The following is a 21,814-nucleotide window of genomic DNA, read 5'->3' on the forward strand; positions in this document are numbered from 1 at the left end:
ACCAGACGCCCGAACCACCTCAGCTGACTCCTTTCTAAGTAAGTCGGTTTCTAAGTATTTGATAAACTAATTTAACTTAAATGGGAGTGGAATTAAAAATAGAATTTTAAAAGTGAGATTAATGCGAGTTTACTCGCCAATACAATTAATCGCGATGAAAGCTTTTAATCGTTGCCCAGCCCTAGTTATTTCCATAAGCCCTTCATTTAACTCACTATCTCCTCTTAAACCTCTCACAGGTTTTACTATGTCCACGCCGCCCTATCTGTTCCTCCTGTCTCCACGTCGTCTCGCTCTCTCGTAGTGAAAGATGACGAGGTCCAAAGATGCAAATGGCGGTCTATCTCCAGGGACGGGGCAGTCTCCTCCGACGCTGTGTGACCACCACACTGCCGGCTTCATGACTGAGGTGTCTCCGGACTTGACCGTAGGACGTCAGCGAATGATGAAATGACTGAGGAACAACTGATGTCACGCAGATAGAAAGTTTGAGGAAGACATTTTACCCTTGGTTACCCGGACTACGGACGGTTCGGGAGACTTAAAATGGGTGTTTATCGGTACCCCTGGGTTCTGCCTTTGTAAGTATCTCGATGATTGTTATATCTGAAGCGAATGTAATCATCAGAACATATTGCAGTATTTGCAGTATATTACGTCAGAGAATTCTTAAAAATCTTTTCTTTGCATGTTTTCCTTTTATTTATAATGATTTTGTTAAATTATGTATTAACAATGGTCTGAAATATAGGCTCAGCTTTAATTAGGAAAGTTGTGAGTTTTCATCTCTCTCTCTCTCTCTCTCTCTCTCTCTCTCTCTCTCTCTCTCTCTCTCTCTCTCTCTCTCCCTATCTGTGTCCCTCCGCCCAGAATTGTTGCAGCCCTCACCTCATGCTCAGAGACGGGCTTCAACGACGACGATTATCTAAACGAGGGTTCCTACAACCTGAACTGGATGGAGTCCATCCCTGACGACACACCCCTTTCCACTCTCTCCATCCCGGGAACGTACGAGAGCCTCACCCTCCACGGGGGCCCCCACATGATATGTCAAGTCTGGCCCTTCGGCACTCAACTCAAAGCCGGGCTGCGATACTTCGACATCCATGTCGGGAATTGGTTCCTCACCCACCAGAGCGTTGACGTCCGAGACGGGTTCTGGATGTTGTGGCAAAAAACTGAACTGGACGAAGTCATGAAGACGGCCTTGGACTTCCTAGAGACGCATGCCAGCGAGACAGTGCTGCTAAGACTAACGCTGCACGGAGCGTATCGTAAGATAATCGAAGGGCTGATACTTCACCTGGTCAGGCAGCACACGGCTCAAGTGTGGACGGAACTCTCTGTTCCCAGCCTTGAACAAGCCCGGGGTAAGATTGTGTTGGTTCAAAGTGACAGTTTTAGCACGGGTATTGTTTACCACGAGCCCGGCTTCCCAAATGACCACAAGTTCAAGAGCTTTGAGGACCAGGTGACTAAAGTAAAGGAATATCTGTGGATCGCTGAAAGTATTTGCGACCGCCATGTTGTTCTGACTGACACAACGGCGTCGTCTATCTTAACCAGCCCCAAAATGGTGGCCAGAGGCTTCAACAGTTACCTTAATGACATGGTTCTGGGATACAAGAGGATTGGTTCCCTTATGGGCTGCCTGGGAGTGATTACCATGAACTTCCCCAGCTCTGAGCTCATCAAGAACATTATAGAAATCAATCCCTGTGTTTGTGGAGGGACGGGAGATGCAGGAGGGCCTGACCATGTAATATCTGGCCCTGAGAAGGATGATGGCACGTTGGCAGGGTCTCGAATCATGACTGAACAAGGGTCTGATTCCTTAGAGGAGATTCAAACCTCAACTGAACCAGCGTCCGATGTGGTGGAAGAGACGCACAGTTCTATGGAAACAGGGTCTGAACCTGTAGAAGAGATACAAACAACAGAACCAGAGTCTGAACCTGTAGAAGAGATACAAACAACAGAACCAGAGTCTGAACCTGTAGAAGAGATACAAACAACAGAACCAGAGTCTGAACCTGTAGAAGAGATACAAACAACAGAACCGGAGTCTGAACCTGTAGAAGAGATACAAACAACAGAACCGGAGTCTGAACCTGTAGAAGAGATACAAACAACAGAACCGGAGTCTGAACCTGTAGAAGAGATACAAACAACAGAACCGGAGTCTGAACCTGTAGAAGAGATACAAACAACAGAACCAGGGTCTGAACCTGTAGAAGAGATACAAGCAACAGAACCAGGGTCTGAACCTGTAGAAGAGATACAAACAACAGAACCGGAGTCTGAACCTGTAGAAGAGATACAAACAACAGAACCGGAGTCTGAACCTGTAGAAGAGATACAAACAACAGAACCGGAGTCTGAACCTGTAGAAGAGATTCAAACAACAGAACCGGAGTCTGAACCTGTAGAAGAGATTCAAACAACAGAACCGGAGTCTGAACCTGTAGAAGAGATACAAACAACAGAACCGGAGTCTGAACCTGTAGAAGAGATACAAACAACAGAACCGGAGTCTGAACCTGTAGGAGAGATACAAACAACAGAACCGGAGTCTGAACCTGTAGAAGAGATACAAACAACAAAACCGGAGTCTGAACCTGTAGAAGAGATACAAACAACAGAACCGGAGTCTGAACCTGTAGGAGAGATACAAACAACAGAACCGGAGTCTGAACCTGTAGAAGAGATACAAACAACAGAACCGGAGTCTGAACCTGTAGAAGAGATACAAACAACAGAACCGGAGTCTGAACCTGTAGAAGAGATACAAACAACAGAACCGGAGTCTGAACCTGTAGAAGAGATACAAACAACAGAACCGGAGTCTGAACCTGTAGAAGAGATACAAACAACAGAACCGGAGTCTGAACCTGTAGAAGAGATACAAACAACAGAACCGGAGTCTGAACCTGTAGAAGAGATACAAACAACAGAACCGGAGTCCGAACCTGTAGAAGAGGTACAAACAACAGAACCGGAGTCCGAACCTGTAGAAGAGGTACAAACAACAGAACCGGAGTCCGAACCTGTAGAAGAGGTACAAACAACAGAACCGGAGTCCGAACCTGTAGAAGAGGTACAAACAACAGAACCGGAGTCCGAACCTGTAGAAGAGGTACAAACAACAGAACCGGAGTCCGAACCTGTAGAAGAGGTACAAACAACAGAACCGGAGTCCGAACCTGTAGAAGAGGTACAAACAACAGAACCGGAGTCCGAACCTGTAGAAGAGGTACAAACAACAGAACCGGAGTCCGAACCTGTAGAAGAGGTAAAAACAACAGAACCGGAGTCCGAACCTGTAGAAGAGGTACAAACAACAGAACCGGAGTCCGAACCTGTAGAAGAGATACAAACAACAGAACCGGAGTCCGAACCTGTAGAAGAGGTACAAACAACAGAACCGGAGTCCGAACCTGTAGAAGAGATACAAACAACAGAACCGGAGTCCGAACCTGTAGAAGAGATACAAACAACAGAACCGGAGTCCGAACCTGTAGAAGAGATACAAACAACAGAACCGGAGTCCGAACCTGTAGAAGAGATACAAACAACAGAACCGGAGTCCGAACCTGTAGAAGAGATACAAACAACAGAACCGGAGTCCGAACCTGTAGAAGAGATACAAACAACAGAACCGGAGTCCGAACCTGTAGAAGAGATACAAACAACAGAACCGGAGTCCGAACCTGTAGAAGAGATACAAACAACAGAACCGGAGTCCGAACCTGTAGAAGAGATACAAACAACAGAACCGGAGTCCGAACCTGTGGAAGAGATACAAACAACAGAACCGGAGTCTGAACCTGTGGAAGAGATACAAACAACAGAGCCGGAGTCTGAACCTGTGGAAGAGATACAAACAACAGAGCCGGAGTCTGAACCTGTGGAAGAGATACAACCAACTGAACCGGAGTCTGAACCTGTGGAAGAGATACAAACAACAGAACCGGAGTCTGAACCTGTAGAAGAGGTACAAACAACAGAACCGGAGTCCGAACCTGTAGAAGAGATACAAACAACAGAACCGGAGTCCGAACCTGTAGAAGAGATACAAACAACAGAACCGGAGTCCGAACCTGTAGAAGAGATACAAACAACAGAACCGGAGTCCGAACCTGTGGAAGAGATACAAACAACAGAACCGGAGTCTGAACCTGTGGAAGAGATACAAACAACAGAGCCGGAGTCTGAACCTGTGGAAGAGATACAAACAACAGAGCCGGAGTCTGAACCTGTGGAAGAGATACAACCAACTGAACCGGAGTCTGAACCTGTGGAAGAGATACAAACAACAGAACCGGAGTCTGAACCTGTAGAAGAGGTACAAACAACAGAACCGGAGTCTGAACCTGTAGAAGAGATACAAACAACAGAACCGGAGTCTGAACCTGTAGAAGAGATACAAACAACAGAACCGGAGTCTGAACCTGTAGAAGAGATACAAACAACAGAACCGGAGTCTGAACCTGTAGAAGAGATACAAACAACAGAACCAGAGTCTGAACCTGTAGAAGAGATACAAACAGCAGAGCCAGAGTCTGAACCTGTAGAAGAGATACAACCAACTGAACCAGAGTCTGAACCTGTGGAAGAGATACAAACAACAGAACCAGAGTCTGAACCTGTAGAAGAGATACAAACAACAGAACCAGAGTCTGAACCTGTAGAAGAGATACAAACAACAGAACCAGAGTCTGAACCTGTAGAAGAGATACAAACAACAGAACCAGAGTCTGAACCTGTAGAAGAGATACAAACAACAGAACCAGAGTCTGAACCTGTAGAAGAGATACAAACAACAGAACCAGAGTCTGAACCTGTAGAAGAGATACAAACAACAGAACCAGAGTCTGAACCTGTAGAAGAGATACAAACAACAGAACCAGAGTCTGAACCTGTAGAAGAGATACAAACAACAGAGCCAGAGTCTGAACCTGTAGAAGAGATACAAACAACAGAACCAGAGTCTGAACCTGTAGAAGAGATACAAACAACAGAACCAGAGTCTGAACCTGTGGAAGAGATACAAACAACAGAACCAGAGTCTGAACCTGTAGAAGAGATACAAACAACAGAACCAGAGTCTGAACCTGTAGAAGAGATACAAACAACAGAACCAGAGTCTGAACCTGTAGAAGAGATACAAACAACAGAACCAGAGTCTGAACCTGTAGAAGAGATACAAACAACAGAACCAGAGTCTGAACCTGTAGAAGAGATACAAACAACAGAACCAGAGTCTGAACCTGTAGAAGAGATACAAACAACAGAACCAGAGTCTGAACCTGTAGAAGAGATACAAACCACAACAGCAACAGGGATCGATTCATTCGTAGATCTTGAAATCTCTGAACCAGGCTCCAACTCTGAGGAAGAGATACAAACCACAACAGATTCAGAATCCCATTCTGAGGAGGAGATACAAACCACAACCGAAACAGGCTCAGATTCGGAGATAGAGATTCAAACCACAACAGAAGTAGGGTCTGATGCGGAGGAAGAGATACAAACGACAACAGTATCAGCATCCAATTCTGGGGACGAGACACACACCACAACAGAACCCGGCTCTGATTCTGATAGAGAGACCCTCTCCTTGGAAACGCCCAAACTGTCCCTTAATCCCGATCCAGATCCCCCAGGGTCAGTGCAGGTTTTGCACCCAACCGAAGAGCCGACAGCCCAACCGGGTCTTAACCTCCAGGACCAGCCTGCTGCAGCCCACCCTCTCCCAGCCCCGGAGCTCTCTAACCCTGACCCAGGCGGGTCACAGCCAGACCCACCAGCTTCCCAGCATCCACCACCAGAACCTGGGCTCCCAGTTCCCCCCCACATCCCAGTCCGGCTCACCGAATCGGTGCATGACGTGCATCTCCGGAGACGAAAATGCCATGAGATGAAAAAGATGATTCGTCGGCGAAAAAGGTCTTGTGGCTAAATTCATAAACCAAAAGACCAAATAAAGTTGTGATTATGAGCAAGTACGGCTTCTTATTTTTAATTTAAAAAAAAAAAGCGATCAGATGAGTCTTGTTTAAACTGATTATCTTTAAGGTGTAGTTGACCTCGACTGTTATGCGAGGTATGAAATGTTGTCTAACCTTCAAACCCGACATATAGCGTATGTTTGGAATGGTGCAAACTATTCGGCTGAATAAATAAATACATTTGCGTAAATCTACTCTCCAACCCTTAATGTACATTTACGCTTTGACCTGAAACTGAATGATTAACATAAACACTTAACAACCTTACAATTACATTTTAGGGATTCTCAGAAAACCCTGTTAGTAACTATGATATCTCCTACAATAGGGCTAGTAGGCTACTGATGGAGAACGGTTCTGTCCACGGACGATCAGCACGTCTGGTTCTCCGTGGAATGCCGGGATCTGTCAGGGATCAACATATTCCGCTCCAGGTGATAAGTGGCCTCACCTGAACCTGAACGCCTTACGTATGAGATCTCTAATTATAATGTGACATCTCTGTATCGCAATGGAAAAAAAACCATCTCCAACATCCCCACCGGCCGTGCCACGTTCCCCAGGTTAATACTTACTAATACTAATGCGAAGTATGGGTTGTCAATCTCCTGGTTCGTTTGTGGACAGCCCCCTTGGTCGGTGTCAGTTTGACTGATTTCGTAAAGGGTCTTTTAGGGATTTTACCCAAAGTGACTGGATTCTGATCTTCAGACTTCAGATCCTTGACATTAAGGAGCAGGTAGGGGTTAGGGAGCATCTTGCTCGGGGAGGCCTACAGCAGGTAGAATGAAGAGACCTTTCTGTTCTCAACGTTCAAGCACTGCGCTATCCTACTCAACATCCCTGGATACAGTGTCTCTTTGTGTATCTTATTGGGTATAATGCCATCAACAACACTATTGATTTGTGTGTGTTTTTGTGTGTGTGTGTGTGTGTGTGTGTGTGTGTGTGTGTGTGTGTGTGTGTGTGTGTGTGTGTATATGTGTGTGTGTGTGTGTGTGTGTGTGTGTGTGTGTGTGTGTGTGTGTGTGTGTGTGTGTGTGTGTGTGTGCGCGTGCGTGTGCGTGTGCGTGTGCGTGTGTGTGTTTGAGAGTGAGAGTTCACGTGAGTGTGTCAATACCCCCTGAAAAGGTATATAATAATATCTTCCAGCGTTGTTTTCTTAAAAGGCGTTCCTGACACATGCGTAACGGCCCCACCTCTTTTGCTCCGGTGTTCCTTCTACCCCAATTTACTCCTGTCGCTCTCACACACTCCTCTGAGATCAAGAAATCATCGCCGACGTGCTCTTTATCAGATCAAAAAACCGCGTCGGTGTTGGGAGACTTTTTGAGACCCTTGTGTGCGTGTGTGTGAGTCGAAAAGGACGCACAACAAAGGCGTCGCCGTGTAGCCTATAGTTGGATGGTTATAAATATTACGGTAAGTTTCTAACATTACCTCTTAATACTGGAAGGAATTGTCTGTTTACCTTTAGTCTTAATTTACATATTTAAGACCCTGCGTGTGAATAAGTAAAAGGAATAGGCTTCAAAACTAACCGACGCATCCCATGTTTTACTGTCTCTATGCATCATATTAGTTAGTGTTAAAGGTGTGAATGTGGTTTATTTCATCAGTATTTTTGAGTCTGATGATGTTTTATGATGTATTTTCTTTATTGAAGTCCATTTGCTGACAGGTGTGACACATTGACGGGACGGTCCCAGACAAACCAACATGATCAATCGCCGCCACCCTACAGCAGCACCAGTGTGTGGATAACACTTCCCGAAGGACAGGAGCAAGGCAGGCATGTGCTGAACAACCCCGGGTCCTCCGGTCCACCTGAATGGACCTCAAGCTCCACAACCCCGGGTATCGTACCCCGGGAACTCCTCCAATCAGTGACCGCATGCAACGCGGCTCACCCGCCTGCTCCCCGGCCAACTCACTCCTCGTCAACGGAGAAAACCAGATCGACTTCTTCCGCAAGCTGGGCTACTCCGCGGCCCAGGTGCGCGCCGTCATGAACAAGTTCGGCGCGGACACGGACCGGGTTCTGGGGGAGCTGGTGCGGACGGGGGCGAGCCCCGAGGCGCACGAAGAAGAGACGGTGCTGACCAGGACCTCCAGCCCCAGCAGCAGCAGCTGCGTGTCTGAGCCGGGGACCCGGAGGGGCAGCAGCAGGGATCCAGAGGGCCCCGAGTTCCAGGAGGAGGGGGGAGAGAGCCTCGCCGAAGCGCTGAGGCCCATCGTTATCGACGGAAGCAACGTGGCCATGAGGTTAATAAACTAATATCCTTTTCTGTTTTGTGCTTTGCTTCAACTTGATTTCCCTCATGCTAATTCCTTGAGGTACATGGGAGAAATATAGAGTAGGCCTAATCATAATTATATCTATCACTTGTAAATTCACCAGCCTTCTTTTTAAAAAGTAGTAGAAACAGGCGGTGAAGTTAGAGATCACAACCAACTGAACCAAGTGACACGTTCCTCGACGCAAGGGCGTAGATTTCTTGTGAGGAGAGATCCTCTGCGTCTTTCTCGTGTATCGCATCATCTCTCCCCGTCTTCGTTTAATGCGGCCTGCATCACCTTCTCTCCCATGATGGTCAGCTGTTCGTGGTTTTCCCTGTCTTATCTGGTTATCACTGGTTATCCCATGCTTGCTACATCCTATATAATCCAGATAACCTAACAGACACACTCACGCACGCACAAACAGTGACTATTCTCAGCGCATGAATTTGAGGAAAATAGCGAAATGGCAATTATAAAAACAACAATAGTAGGCTATACAATAGTATTGCGTAGACTTCAATAGAATGAATAAATGCCCTTCTCCAGCTAGAACTGATATCGCTGCGTTGCAACACCTCGACCCCCCCCCCCCCCTCCGTGGCAGTGTAAACACGTCTTTTGCGACTGATCTGTTTTATAATTTAATAGGAGAACGGAATCTTTGTCTTTGCTTACCAAGCAGATGTGTACAATTGGAATGGTGCTATACTAAATGTTTTACTGCATATGCATCAGCAGATAATGCATCGAACAAAGTTAAAGTCAGGCGTGCATCATACGTTATTTCATTTAGTGTGTGTGTGTGTGTGTGTGTGTGTGTGTGTGTGTGTGTGTGTGTGTGTGTGTGTGTGTGTGTGTGTGTGTGTGTGTGTGTGTGTGTGTGTGTGTGTGTGTGTGGGGGGGGGGGGGGGGGGGGGGGGGGGCGGTGTCTGTCCCTACCAAAGCTCAGACCAAACTTACGCCCTTGCGCACAGTCCTCTTACAGTGTCCACAATTGTAAACTACATTCAGCGATCATTAATTACCGCTATCTGCTAGGCCTATGTATTGATCATTCATCTCAATTGCAGTTGGCGCTACAAGCCAATGTTTACTTGCACGATAGGTGGCTTTCGATAGCATGATGTGCAGTTGTATCGCAACTGTTACTCTTGTTAAGAGTGATAGCCTACTTTAAATTCCTCACACATGGATCCAAACTAAAAAAAAGTACATCTTCAAAATATGGATGATTAAGAACACACACCCATTTATAATAATTATAGGATTAAAAAATTGGCCGTAGGCATGGGCATAACACAATAATACGCCAAAAAAAACAACATTTAATTCCAATTTTACAAAGTGCATATGCCACTAAATTGTAGGCTACACACTGCCCCTTTAAGGTAATATCACTATTCTTTTAACTCTCATTTAGTTTCCTTTATTTCAACGAGTCCTGATATTAATTGAGAACAGCCATAAGCCATACGGTTCTGGGTTCAGTCTCCTATTGTCCACCATCTGTTGATGTTCTACACCCTGACGTCTGAATACACGCTTTGCATAATAACATGTGCTGTATGTATGACTCAATAGTAAATACCAGGCCCATGACGCAAGCACTACAATGCCACCACCACACCATTAACTAAAATGAACTGATGCATGAAGGGTTTTAATGTTTAAACCGAGCACACATGGCAAGTCGTCCTCTCTTTCATACGTTAAGTGTCGTTGAAAGCAAACACCTTGCTGTCTGAGATGTAATCTGTGGGAATAAAAAGAAAGGTTGATAATATACAGTATATATATATACAATATTGTCAGTTTAGTATCTGTCTCGTCGTTTACGCAAACGTTTACATCTCACACAAGATCCATTACAGAACGGACCCCAAGTGTGCACCCCCCCCCCCCCCCTCCACTATTCGTACAGTCAAACACTCACACAAAAACACTCTTTCACGCTGTCACACACCCGCTTCCCCCCCAGGCCTCATCCTCCTCGGCTCAGTCCAACAAACACACGCATCAACACACACTCTTTAACCTTGTCACTCACTCAATCACTCTGTCACTCACTCATCCCCCTCCCGCAGCCGTCATCCGCCTCCTCTTCGTCTCGGCGCGCAGGGACAGGTACGTCCGCGGGCCCGCCCAACCCCTCCCCTCTCGCCGGTATGCAAATCTCTACATGTAAATCCGTGTTCCTCTCTCCGTGTCCTCTTCTGCGTCAGCGCCGTGTGTTCTCGCTGGCAGCAGCCCTGTCTGCACTGAGGCGCGGGAACAGGCCTGACCGCATTGTGTCACGTTGTCAGCTCTCACGAGTCGATGCCACCAAGCCCGTGCAAATAGCTCCGCGTCTTGGCGCGGTCGACTAGGGTTTGATCCAGCATTGAACCGCAGCAAAGCCCTGAGAGAATCGGGCGCGTTGTTCTTCCCATACTATATTTACGACCTGCGTCTTTGAACTGTGTGTGTCCCGTTCGGGACAGGAGATGGAGGAAGGCTTTGGTCTGTGGAGGGTAAACCGCTACAGTAGAGTCGTGTCTTTATAATAGCTTTATGAACAGTAAAGTCATGTTTATTATGTCTTTATGAACAGTAAAGTCATACAAATAAAGTGGTTATGGTGTCAAACATGCTCTGGGATATATTCCTACACTTACTCCAAGCCTTTTGTGTACTTTTTTTGCACTGCTCAACTTGAACTTGCACTATGTAACATCACCAGGGAAGACAAACAAATTATTTTAATTATATTTAATAAAAACCTGGGCTTATCCAACCTACAAGGGAACAGGTTTTACCCTTGAGTCATTTATGAAACTACCTTTTATCCAAAGTGTTTATAGTGGATTAAGATACAAGTCACCAAGATACTCCTCTCGTATGGGATAGGCTTCTAAGCCTACAGGTAGGAATCAAACACAGAGCCTTTCTTCTGCGAAAACCCGCCACAGACATTACTAAACAAAAGGGATGGCTGCAATGGAGTGTGAATAATTTGGACCAAAAATTCCCCTTCCTTAATTCAATGCAATTTTGCTTCCTCCAATCTTCCCCGTCACGCTTTCAGCCACGGGAACAAGGAAGTGTTTTCCTGTCTGGGGATTCAGTTGGCTGTCAACTTCTTCCTGGAACGAGGCCACTCGGACATCATCGTCTTCGTGCCGTCGTGGAGGAAGGAGCCATCGCGCCCAGATGTCCCTATCTCAGGTGAGCCAGTAAAGAGCCTCCAATAGGCGTACTTCAGCTAGCAGCCATACTTTGGATCCAATATGGCCGCCAGCTCATACTGGAAGATACTTCATTAAATCCATTCCTGGGAAATATTGGTGTCACAGAGAAAAGCACAGAACATTTAGCAGAAAGTAAAGAGAATCATAGGAATTTTCAAAGTAATTGCAAATAAAACCTCACAAACATTACATTGTTAATGTAACGTTAAATGCTACATTATTGAAGTGTGTTTTGGTGTCCAACATCCTTCAGTCATATTGGACCTGCCTCACTAATGGACGTATGCATATTCATTTTAGCGTGTGGGTCGTTGTAATCAGATAAAACATTATCTCAACTCTACATCTAAAGTAAAGGAAATTAACTGGGTTTTCACTGAGGAAATTGTCTGTCAGGGAAGCACAAACAGGAAATTACCCATGAATCAATCTTATTTTTATCCAGTACATCCACATTTCTTTCAACTAGAAGTGCTTCCACAAAGTACAATCTGTATTCAACAGCCTATGCTGGAAAAGTAAACACTATCGTGCCATTTTTTGGCATGCTACCAAATCGTAAAAATATAAATGTTTGTATTAATTCCCTTGGCGGTTATGCCCTTTGGCAAAAACTGAAACTGCTTCTCAGTGGTGAGAACGCTCACAATTTGTGAGTTAATTAACGTATCAATGTTCAAGCATAAACTTTAACTGTTCAAAGTGCAGAATAGTGTAGCTAGGGTGTTCAACTCCTTGCGCAAAGTTACTGGGTTCGATTCCCCTGATGTCGACCTGTGGTTTTCTCGGAGCACATTGCCCTAACCCTCCAACCTGCTGCTTAAGGACATGAATTTGAATTCACTGTAAACATTAATAATAAAATCCGTTATGTGAACCCATCTTTGGAAATGCGTGTAGACCAGCACATCCTGCGCGACCTGGAGAAGAAGAAGATCGTGGTGTTCACGCCGTCCCGCCGCGTGGCGGGGAAGCGCGTGGTGTGCTACGACGACCGCTTCATCGTCAAGCTGGCGCACCAGTCGACGGGCGTCGTCGTGTCCAACGACACGTACCGCGACCTCCAGGGAGAGAACCCCGAGTGGAAGCGCTTCATCGAGCAGAGCCTGCTCATGTACTTCTTCGTCAACGACAAGTGAGTGCTGCTCCCCTCTGACCTCAGAATAAAAGCATGACGACTAGGGCTGTGTTAAAAAAAATCAATCCGCGATCCGATATCGATTCATGCTCAAAAAGCACGATATCGATCCAAAAATGTCTGGATCGATCTTTAATTAATAAAAAAAATAATAATAATAATATTAAATAATTTTAAATTTCAATTAATACTTGGATTTTTGTCTAAAATAAATACTTGATTCTTGACTCTTCTCTCTCTGTGTCCCTCTTACACGTACACAGATACAATCACAAACACATGGAGCTGTTTTGTCTATGGGACAGTATTTATTTGCATTATGTCTGTAAATAGATCGATATCGAATCGGATCAAATCGTGGATCGAATCGGATCGTGACCTTATGAATCGGAATCGGATCGATCCAGGAAATTCGGATCGATTCCCAGCCCTAATGACGACATAATGACAGAGTACGTCAGTCGTACCCCGACTTAGATTGACGGGCGGGTTGGATTTCCTCCCGTCAGGTTCATCGTTCCAGATGACCCCCTGGGTCGCCACGGTCCCACCCTGGACAACTTTCTCCGGAAGGTTCCAAAGATGGCCAAGAAACACCCCTGCCCGTATGGTGAGGACATGGTCACACGACGTAAAAAGGGTTTCCTCTTGGTGGACTAGCATACCGCGCACAACATTTATGGTGATGAGGACTACATCCGTTAACATTTGGTTGTGTTGAGGACACCGACACTTGGTCGTTCTCAGACAACTGCTATTCCCTTGTGAGTACACCGTGTTAATGTGGTGCTTTTCAAGCCACTCAAAGGCCTCACTCAAGAGCCCCTTACTGGTGATTAGTAGACACCTGGGTGATGCAGGGCCGCCAGGGGGTGAGCAGTGCACCACAACGCTCACCCCCTGGCTGGCTATCCCCGTGGAGAGGCGAGGAAACGGGGGGGTTTGTGTTCCCGTGTTCCGGTGTTAAACCGTCACGTGCGTTTGTCTTCATTCAGGGAGGAAGTGCACCTATGGGATCAAGTGTAAGTTCCTCCATCCAGACAGAGGCCCCCAGTCCAACCTGGCCCTGGCCGATGAACTGCGGGAGAGGGTCAAGTCCCCGTCGTCCCACCACAGACCCGGGTCCCTCGCCTCTGGGGGCTCTCTGGCCTCTGGGTCGTCCCAGTGCCTCTCCCTGGAGGAGGAGATGGCTCAGAAGCTCTCCCTGCACCACCAGCCCAGCAGCGCCTCCAGGAAAGGCCCCATGAGTGAAAACGTTGTGGTCAACGGAGGTGCCCCGAGCGGCAGAAGACAGCCCGCCAGGAAGGAGAAGGCGTGCCCGCCGCCTCCTGGTGACAGGGAGCCCCTGAGGTCCACTGGATCCCAGGTACAGCTGGACTCCGGACTGGGCTCCATAGAGAACCAGTCCCCCGACGTCTCCTGGGAACACGGGGGCTGGCGCTACGGGGAGGGCTACGGGCTTAGCCACCCGGTGTTTAGCCAAGAACCCCAGTACTACCCGGCTAACATGCGGCCATGCAGCTGCTGCTCGCACCCCCCCCCATCCCAGGCGAACCCCGCCACCCCCCACCACCACCCCCACCACCACCCACCTCACCGTCCTTTTCAGAATCACAGCATGGGGCCGCCCGCCGGTGCCCACACCCCAGACCCGATGGCCTACGGCCCTCCCCGTTACCTCGGATACGGTGGGACCCCGTATCCGAGGAGCATGCACGCGCACAGCCACCCGACGGACCTCCAGAACCGAATGGCCTTCCAGCCCGCGGAGGCGCACTATTGGTCGGATCCGTACTCGCCGGCGGGTCCGTACGCCTTGCCTGGAGAGAGGCCCGCCCCCTGGGGCTACCACCAGCCCCCGGCGCCGCCCAGCCCGCCCGGTGGCGGGCGGGAGACGGTGAGGAAGAAGCTCCTGGCCATCTTCAACAGCCGGCTGGTGGACCAGGCCATGGAGATGTACCCCCACGTGCTGGACCCCCAGGTGCTGGTGGCCGAGATCATCATGCTGCAGGGCCAGGACCGGGCCAGGAGATAGGGGTCTCAGGACTCGGGGGACCCTGGTCCTCATGGGATCCACAGGCCGTACGAGCCTCGGTTACAAAGCTGTCGATTGCCGTCACTGTATCGTGGCAAAATGTGTTATGTATTAGCACTGCACACCGGTTCCACTTGGAACAAATTTATGTTGTTAACTATATTAGATAACAGGTTGTCCCCCGGGGATCGAGGGCCATATGAGTCGACTGTTGATGCAAATTGTATCTTTAATTGGGGGCCGAGTGCCAAGTGGGTTTAGGAACTCCTTCGGGTTCAGGAGGAAGGAGGAAGTATTCTGACATTTGTAGGCATGTTGCCCAATCGAGGAACGTTTGAAAGGGTTGCCTTACCCTTTGACCCATTTTAAATGTTTTGCGTTTGATGGATTAGCTAGTCAAGTTGAGTCCTCTTTATTTGTATAGCTATGCTCCAATGCCCCATGGGACATTGAAGCTGTTTGTGTTCACTGTGTATGTAAGGGCCCTTGTCCTTGGATTATTTGTAATGTTAAGTGTGGTAGCCTCCAGTTTCAACTTGGTACGTTTTGAGCTTATTTAGTTTGTTGTACGCATCGTGGCTGAACTCTGTGAACCCCTGGAAGACACGTGTCTTCAGACCTGCACATTCTCACCCTTCCATGTTCCCACAAGAGGCGTGTCTGTACAAGTATGTTTTTTGCTGAACACACAATCACACAATCCCCCCCAAACACACACACACACCTTTAAATATTGTCTACTCCTATGACTCTTCTTTTATTCCAGTTGTGACAAACACCTCTTCTTGGGTTCCTACATTCTGGTTTGGTCCTGTCAGCATGTGACCGGGCCTTCCTTACTACTGCAGGCTTATACATTGTTTTTGTTTTTATAACATACTCAATAAATGTCTTTTAAATTATATTTTCTATTTTTCATTCAAGTTTGTCAGTTTTCACTAAAACGTAAAAGAAGGAAAGAGAAAGATAGCAAGTTCCTCAGCCAAGCGATGCGGTAGTGGCCAGAATAACTCTGAATGGGTCTTACTCATGCAGGAACAATCCTGTTCAAGCTGAACAAGATTCAATTAGATGTGGGTGAGAAAGACAGCGATGGGACTTCCCCCAATGACACTCTGCTTATCAGCTCCCTTTAAACATTTATGGGGAATAATTCCCCATGCCTCGCCAAGTGAGCTGCCAAGAATAATCTTGGTCCAGACGGAGTTCCCAAACCATGCAGAGTAGAGTTTTGCTGGCTCATGTGAGATGTTCTTGAACGAGTGACTGTAGAGATGTTCACAAGCACACATTTGAAGTCGCTTTAACCTGAGTGGTACCTTGAACACACGCAGAGCAAACTAGGGTAGGACACGAGAAAAACAACATCTGAACGTTAACCACAGCTAAACGTTTAGTTTGATGAGTTTTATGTTTCCTGCAGGGTTGCAGTACTCTCCTCCCTTAAATTAAAATAGACAAGTTCCTACAACGGACACACACACACACACACACACACACACACACACACACACACACACACACACACACACACACGTCACACAAAACATTCAGATTCCCTCATCAGCTCATCCTGCTTTATTCACACATTCATTTTTTACCGATGAACTCCACCATCAAGATAAGCATATCAGATAGGCTACAATCTTGGATCACCTTTCTCAAACTTAACCCCCTCACCTTGACAAGTAAATGCTCATTAGGATATCAGTATTTGCTTGATGGTACCTTGACAGAAAGCAAATGGGATGATGATATAGTTAAGTTAATTCACCAAATAACTGCAGTATCCCATCCAATATATCCCAAACTAGTAATTCTGTACCTGTGGCCTGGTCGCACAACTATTAAGCCAACCACCACAGACATGCGCTGTCCTCGGTCGCGTCTCAAGGAGGAAGTTCACCGACGAAACGCTTCCAAACGATGAATCATTTAGAAGGTAAGAGATTGCGTAATTTGTATCCTACCAGTTCAGTCGCTCAACACGGAGGTTTTGCATTATCGAGCACGCTTCATGTTGGCGTTATTCCGTCCAGAGACGTGCAGAAACAGAAGACGTTTGGTTTTTAAGTTTCACACAGTCGCGCAAACTCGCTGTTTATTCAATATGTTCAAGTTGTATGTCACAAACAAGGTCACACCGGTATGTCTACAACTAGCAGTGAATAGCTAGTTGTAGGATACAAATGTATGCAATAAAAAACACAAAAGACACAATAATAATAATACAAGTTAAGTTAATGTCGGACCCCTGCTGGGTGACTTGCACCATCTTGTGGACAGATCGAGAAAAAAATGACGGACTACGCTAAGCCCATTTCTCCCTGACTACACTACCCAGAAGCGCCGAGCAGCGAGTTCACGCAGGCGCAGTCGTGGCGCCACCCGGTGACGTGAGCGTGTTGTCCTAATTTTGTTGTTGTCTGTAGCCGGGGCCAGACGTTCACATACCTCAAACATGTAGCGCACGATATGTAGGACTGGGGTTCTCTACCATCTAGCTAGTTTGGGTCTTCGGTGTTTCGATAAAACCCCTTGACTTTAGGTTATTCCCCGTGGTTTGGTCCTCTCTAGATAGCCTTAGCTACAGTGTGCTGACTGCGATGCGTTCGCTGTTCCTTCATCGCCGTCAGCAGATCCCAAGCTAAGCGAGCTAGCTCCTATTCTTAACCATGCTGTACGCCGCGACCGGCTCTCTGTGAACGACCACAACATAGCTGGCCTCTCCTCCGTGATCCAGAGGAAACACCCGTTTTGGTCGGTGCTTCTCCGCATGTTCGATGGCCGCTGAGATGTGGCAGAGTGTGGGGCTCACAGTGCTGGTCATTGTGGCCACACTGGTCTGCGTGCTGCTCTTCATGCTCTTTGGTAAGTGTGTTTTTATGTCCATTTTTAAGAGAACAACAATGATGTCTACACGCCTCACTGACTCGTTTAGTTGAGCTTAACAGTGGCCTGGACTGCTACAATGTTAAGGTGGGCTGATCCACTGGGGAGGCTGTGATGTTGAGAATTTTAAACTCCACGATATAACGTAGCGCTCGTATTCTTTATGTCTGATTACTGTCATGCTGTGTTCAGAAGGCCTTTGCCGGACTGCTTCTATTTTTACGCTGTTTAAAGGAGAGGGAGGGCCTAGAAAGCAGTCTGAACGTGGCCGTTCAAATGTTGCTGATTTGACCCTTGCACCCTGTGTCAATAAGTTTCGTTTTATGTCATTCCTCTAGATTTCACAGCCGATGGCTATCGTCAAGTACAGTGTAGGCATTTAATCAGTACTCCTCTGAAAACGAAACCGGACATTTGCATCTATGCGTTTTTATTATTGTTGAGATCTTGGTATGCCAGTTATATAAGTTTTGTTCATCCAGTGTTGTTGGCCTTCCTCCTCCCTCCTCGCACCCCCCAGGCTGGTACGTGGTGTGGCAGCTCTTCCTCTCCAAGTTCAAGTTCCTCCGCGAGCTGCTGGGTGAAGCCGGCACCCCCCAGGCCGAGACCCAGCCGGCTGGACCCCCCGCCGAGCGTTCGGCCGCCGCCCCCACTCGCTCAAGGCCCAGGAGCTCCCGCCAAAGAGTCACACCGACAGAACCCGCCTCCTAGACCCCGGGACAGCCAACCGGCGTCCTTCCTCCCCGCCAAGCCGGCCTCTAATTGGACAGCTCCTCTCTCCCCCGCACCCCCCCCCCCCTCCGCACCCGTGGCTGACCACTGTAGGTCGGTCGTTACACAGGGGGCCGGCGTGCCCATCCACTCTATACTCTGATATACATATAGTCTGCACTACCTGATTGGTCAACACGAAGCCCCGCCCATTCTTGAAACTTTGCACGAACCGTGAAATGCTTCCTCGGTTTGAGAGGATAAGCCATTCAATATGCTTCACGTCCCCTTTCACCTGTCTGTGTGTGTGTGTATACGTGTATGCGTGTGTGTACATATGTGTTGTTGTAGGCATGCACAGTCCAGTGGGCTTAGTGAGGGGGCTCCACTGCTACTACTTAACGCAAACCGTCTGTCTCGGCAGCGAGACTGCTGCTGGCCGTCATCACAGAGCGAACGTGTTCGTACTGCACAAGACATAACTGACCTTTAGATGACCTTCTGATCATGACACGTTGTGGGTGTGCGTGTACACTTTACTCTTAAACATGTAGTACTTTTTCAGTTGCGACGCCTGCTTACACGGATAGGCCCTGATAACGGTTGACTGTTTAACTGTAACTCTGTTGTCGCTGCTTCACTAAAGGGACAACTCGATAAACTGAAAGCCCTGGACTCTGTCACTGATGTCTGATCTAACCCATGTTTGTTTTTTTGTTTTTATATGAACCAGGACACTTTGTGAAAAATGGCTGTGGTGGAAGGGAACGTTTTTACGAATGTTTTTATGCGTTTGTCTGGTCGGACAGAGTGGTGGATGATGTCCAGATTGCCAGGAGAGGTGGGAGGAGGAACAAAATAAAGTTTTCATTCCACTTGATGAAGATCTTTTGTTTTTGTTTACCGTATTTGGAACGACCGCAACGTTGCAAAACCGAGAGCAAACACCACAGCTGTTGGCTCTTTATTTTTATGCAGTTCAGCTGATGTGATCTTTGAGGATGATACACATCCTGTAGCTTTCATGTGTTTCCTCTTTCTCACACGCAGATCAAACACCCCCCCACCCCCTTACTGAGCTGCAGTATTCTGACATTTAATTGCTTAACATTTTGGGCTGTGAAGCTCTTAAGGCTATCAAAAAAAGTAGTTTGTGTGTGCTTGTGTGGCAGCAGCATTGGCCTACTTCTAGTTTTTGACCACATGGGGGCAATATTGCACCATTATAAATAAGTCCTGTACCTCCGTAGCCGTTTTTCCTTCTCAATGAAATGTTGATCAAGAAACCAAAACATCGTTGTTCCGTTTTGTTCTTATGGTGAAATTCGCAGGATTGTGTAGTTCAGATACTTTGTTATTGAATAACTATTTGCAGCCATCAATCTCAATGGCGCATCATCATATCACCTGTAACTGCACTTTATAAACATAACAAGTGACGACAAAATATGAACACGTAATGTCGACTCTTTTTACACGCATGTGCATATTCCAGATTAACGTTTATCCAGGTTAAGCAGACTGTGAAAAACAAGTTGAGCCGCTGTGTTTAAGGTCTGTGTGAGGATTCAAATGGTAGATCTGCTAGTGGTTGCTCAATATTCTCAGCGTTTTATAACAACCGCAATATCGTCTTGACACATGAGGCCCGATTGAAAATAAAAAGGACGCCCTTCTCAGAACAGATGCTATAATTTCTGGACGCAAATACTGAACAGGAAATGATGGTGTGGTGAACTAGAAATGTCATCTGAATATTTGTAGCACCGAGGCTGCACTGAAGTCACTCGTGACTCACCCCTGCCTTGGGGGGTTAAGGCAGTATAGGACTAAGCTTCCACTGAAATCAGTCAATCATCCAGGCAAGCACCCACCCAACAAGTGACACACACGCACCAAATTAAACCTGCCATCACTTCCCGACAGTCAACCGATGAACCAAGTCCCATAGGACATGAAACATACACTTATAATCGTTATTTAAATACAGTAGCTCAGTTTAGACAAGAACATGTCCAGCGTACACCAAACAACGTCATTTTGTAGGGGTTTGTGCTACTAGGGTTTGGCTCCTTTTCTGCCTAGAAAGGGCCCCCTTTCTCTGACGTCAGGGGCCCCTAAGTCATTGGGGCCCCTGTAAAGCAGCACCCCCACCCAGGGATGCCTCCCATCCTTGACCCCCTCGGTGTGCTGGTTTTACCCATCTCGGCAGAAAGGTGAGCAGCTGGGGTGGATCCCCTGAGTGGGCAGATTCTCACCTGCTGCTGCTGCTGCTGCTTATATTCCTCCCCAGACCCCAGCACCTCCTCACAGGTTCAGAGGACACTGAGCCATTGTACGGCCCGGTGACAACTGCTCTCTGGAGCATATAGCAGAAAGGTTAGCGGTGTGGCTGTCTGTAGCTACAGCAGCAGACCACGGAGAGGGGTCTGGCCCTGGGTGGTGGTGGGGCTGGAAGGTGGGGGGGGGGTGGTGTTGAGGAGGAAAATGATTTACAAGATGTTTGCCACAGGCACAGACTGTGTTTTGTCTGTTTAATTGAGAGTTATATGCTATTCTAATCTGGGTTACTTCACCATGGCTACCACCAAGCCCAGAATAGAAGACGACTCCATCATACGTTGGCTAATAATTCCCCCCAGGAGTGTGGAGCAGAATCACGGAAGCCAAGTAATATAAACGTCTTCTTGATTATTATTTTTTGCTTGTGACCACCGGGGTTCTTACATTTCATTATCAACCTTCGAAAATAAATCTGCGTTTCGTTGGCCAACGCTCCCTGTCGTCGGTTTGGGGCCCCGCGGTTTGGTCCAAGAAGACGTGAGTTACCTTCGTCCTCGTCGTCGGGAGGCCCACGCCAGGGACTAACCTAGAGGAGCCAAACCGTCCGACGTCACTCCGCGGCGGATTGTCTTCTCTGTCATCTCCCGGGAGACGGCGCGGTGGTGGAATGCAGAGGGCAATAAAAACCGCGAGGTCGCTTGTAAGTGCCAGACCCTCCGTGTGCTCAGAGGAGATTCACTCGGAACATTTTTTCCTATTGGTAGCTCGTCGGAGAGGAGGAGGGAAGGGAGAGGGGGGTTTCATTGGGGGGTGATGAAGGGTATGTCTTCGTTGTGAACACCCTGTACTGTCTATCTATAGTCTGTCCACAGGGACCGGGAGAGACTATATTTCACTCGAGTTATAATGAATGAGTGGGAAGATGGCAGAGAAGAGCAGGAACACAGAGGGGGAACACAATGGATGTTTTTGTGTGTGACTCAAATGGAAAGGGTAGTAGGCCCTACGCCCAAACCTCAATTCCTCTTTTCATTTTTGCAAGACATTGCTCGAGTCCTTACATTTCCATTAATACATTAGTAGACTATTTTAGGGCTTTACAAGTGAGTCTGAGAACAATAAAAGGTCAAAATGGGGGCTTTCACTTTCAGGCCACTATATCCTGCTTTATCCACCGATACCAAGCCCAATCCATCCTCATCCAGAATTGATTATCCCACAAGCACTCAAAGAA

General features: G+C 47.4%; 2 protein-coding genes across 2 annotated transcripts; both read left to right on the forward strand.

Annotated features, from left to right (window-relative positions):
- Positions 1-7,249: 7,249 nt before the first annotated feature.
- Positions 7,250-15,578, forward strand: zc3h12ab (zinc finger CCCH-type containing 12Ab). Its single transcript, XM_056583416.1, has 7 exons — positions 7,250-7,433; positions 7,678-8,276; positions 11,359-11,498; positions 12,422-12,656; positions 13,169-13,269; positions 13,655-14,130; positions 14,269-15,578. Exons 2-7 carry the CDS (start codon positions 7,843-7,845, stop codon positions 14,692-14,694), a joined length of 1,812 nt encoding a protein of 603 aa, XP_056439391.1. The 5' UTR covers positions 7,250-7,433; positions 7,678-7,842; the 3' UTR covers positions 14,695-15,578.
- A 986-nt stretch (positions 15,579-16,564) lies between these two features.
- smim13 (small integral membrane protein 13) lies at positions 16,565-19,952 on the forward strand. Its single transcript, XM_056583184.1, has 3 exons — positions 16,565-16,636; positions 16,981-17,565; positions 18,107-19,952. The coding sequence occupies exons 2-3, from the start codon at positions 17,478-17,480 to the stop codon at positions 18,295-18,297; spliced, it is 279 nt and encodes a 92-aa protein (XP_056439159.1). The 5' UTR covers positions 16,565-16,636; positions 16,981-17,477; the 3' UTR covers positions 18,298-19,952.
- Positions 19,953-21,814: the final 1,862 nt, after the last annotated feature.

The sequence above is a fragment of the Gadus chalcogrammus genome, chromosome 22 (assembly GCF_026213295.1).
Source record: "Gadus chalcogrammus isolate NIFS_2021 chromosome 22, NIFS_Gcha_1.0, whole genome shotgun sequence".
Classification (NCBI taxonomy): domain Eukaryota; kingdom Metazoa; phylum Chordata; class Actinopteri; order Gadiformes; family Gadidae; genus Gadus; species Gadus chalcogrammus.

Coding starts and splice junctions, on each gene's coding strand:
- zc3h12ab (XM_056583416.1), top strand. CDS start 7,843: ATGGACCTCAAGCTCCACAACCCCGGGTATCGTACCCCGGGAACTCCT. Junction 13,270..13,654: donor GAAACACCCCTGCCCGTATG/GTGAGGACATGG, acceptor GTCTTCATTCAG/GGAGGAAGTGCACCTATGGG. Junction 14,131..14,268: donor GCTACGGGCTTAGCCACCCG/GTGTTTAGCCAA, acceptor CGTCCTTTTCAG/AATCACAGCATGGGGCCGCC.
- smim13 (XM_056583184.1), top strand. CDS start 17,478: ATGGCCGCTGAGATGTGGCAGAGTGTGGGGCTCACAGTGCTGGTCATT. Junction 17,566..18,106: donor GCTGCTCTTCATGCTCTTTG/GTAAGTGTGTTT, acceptor CGCACCCCCCAG/GCTGGTACGTGGTGTGGCAG.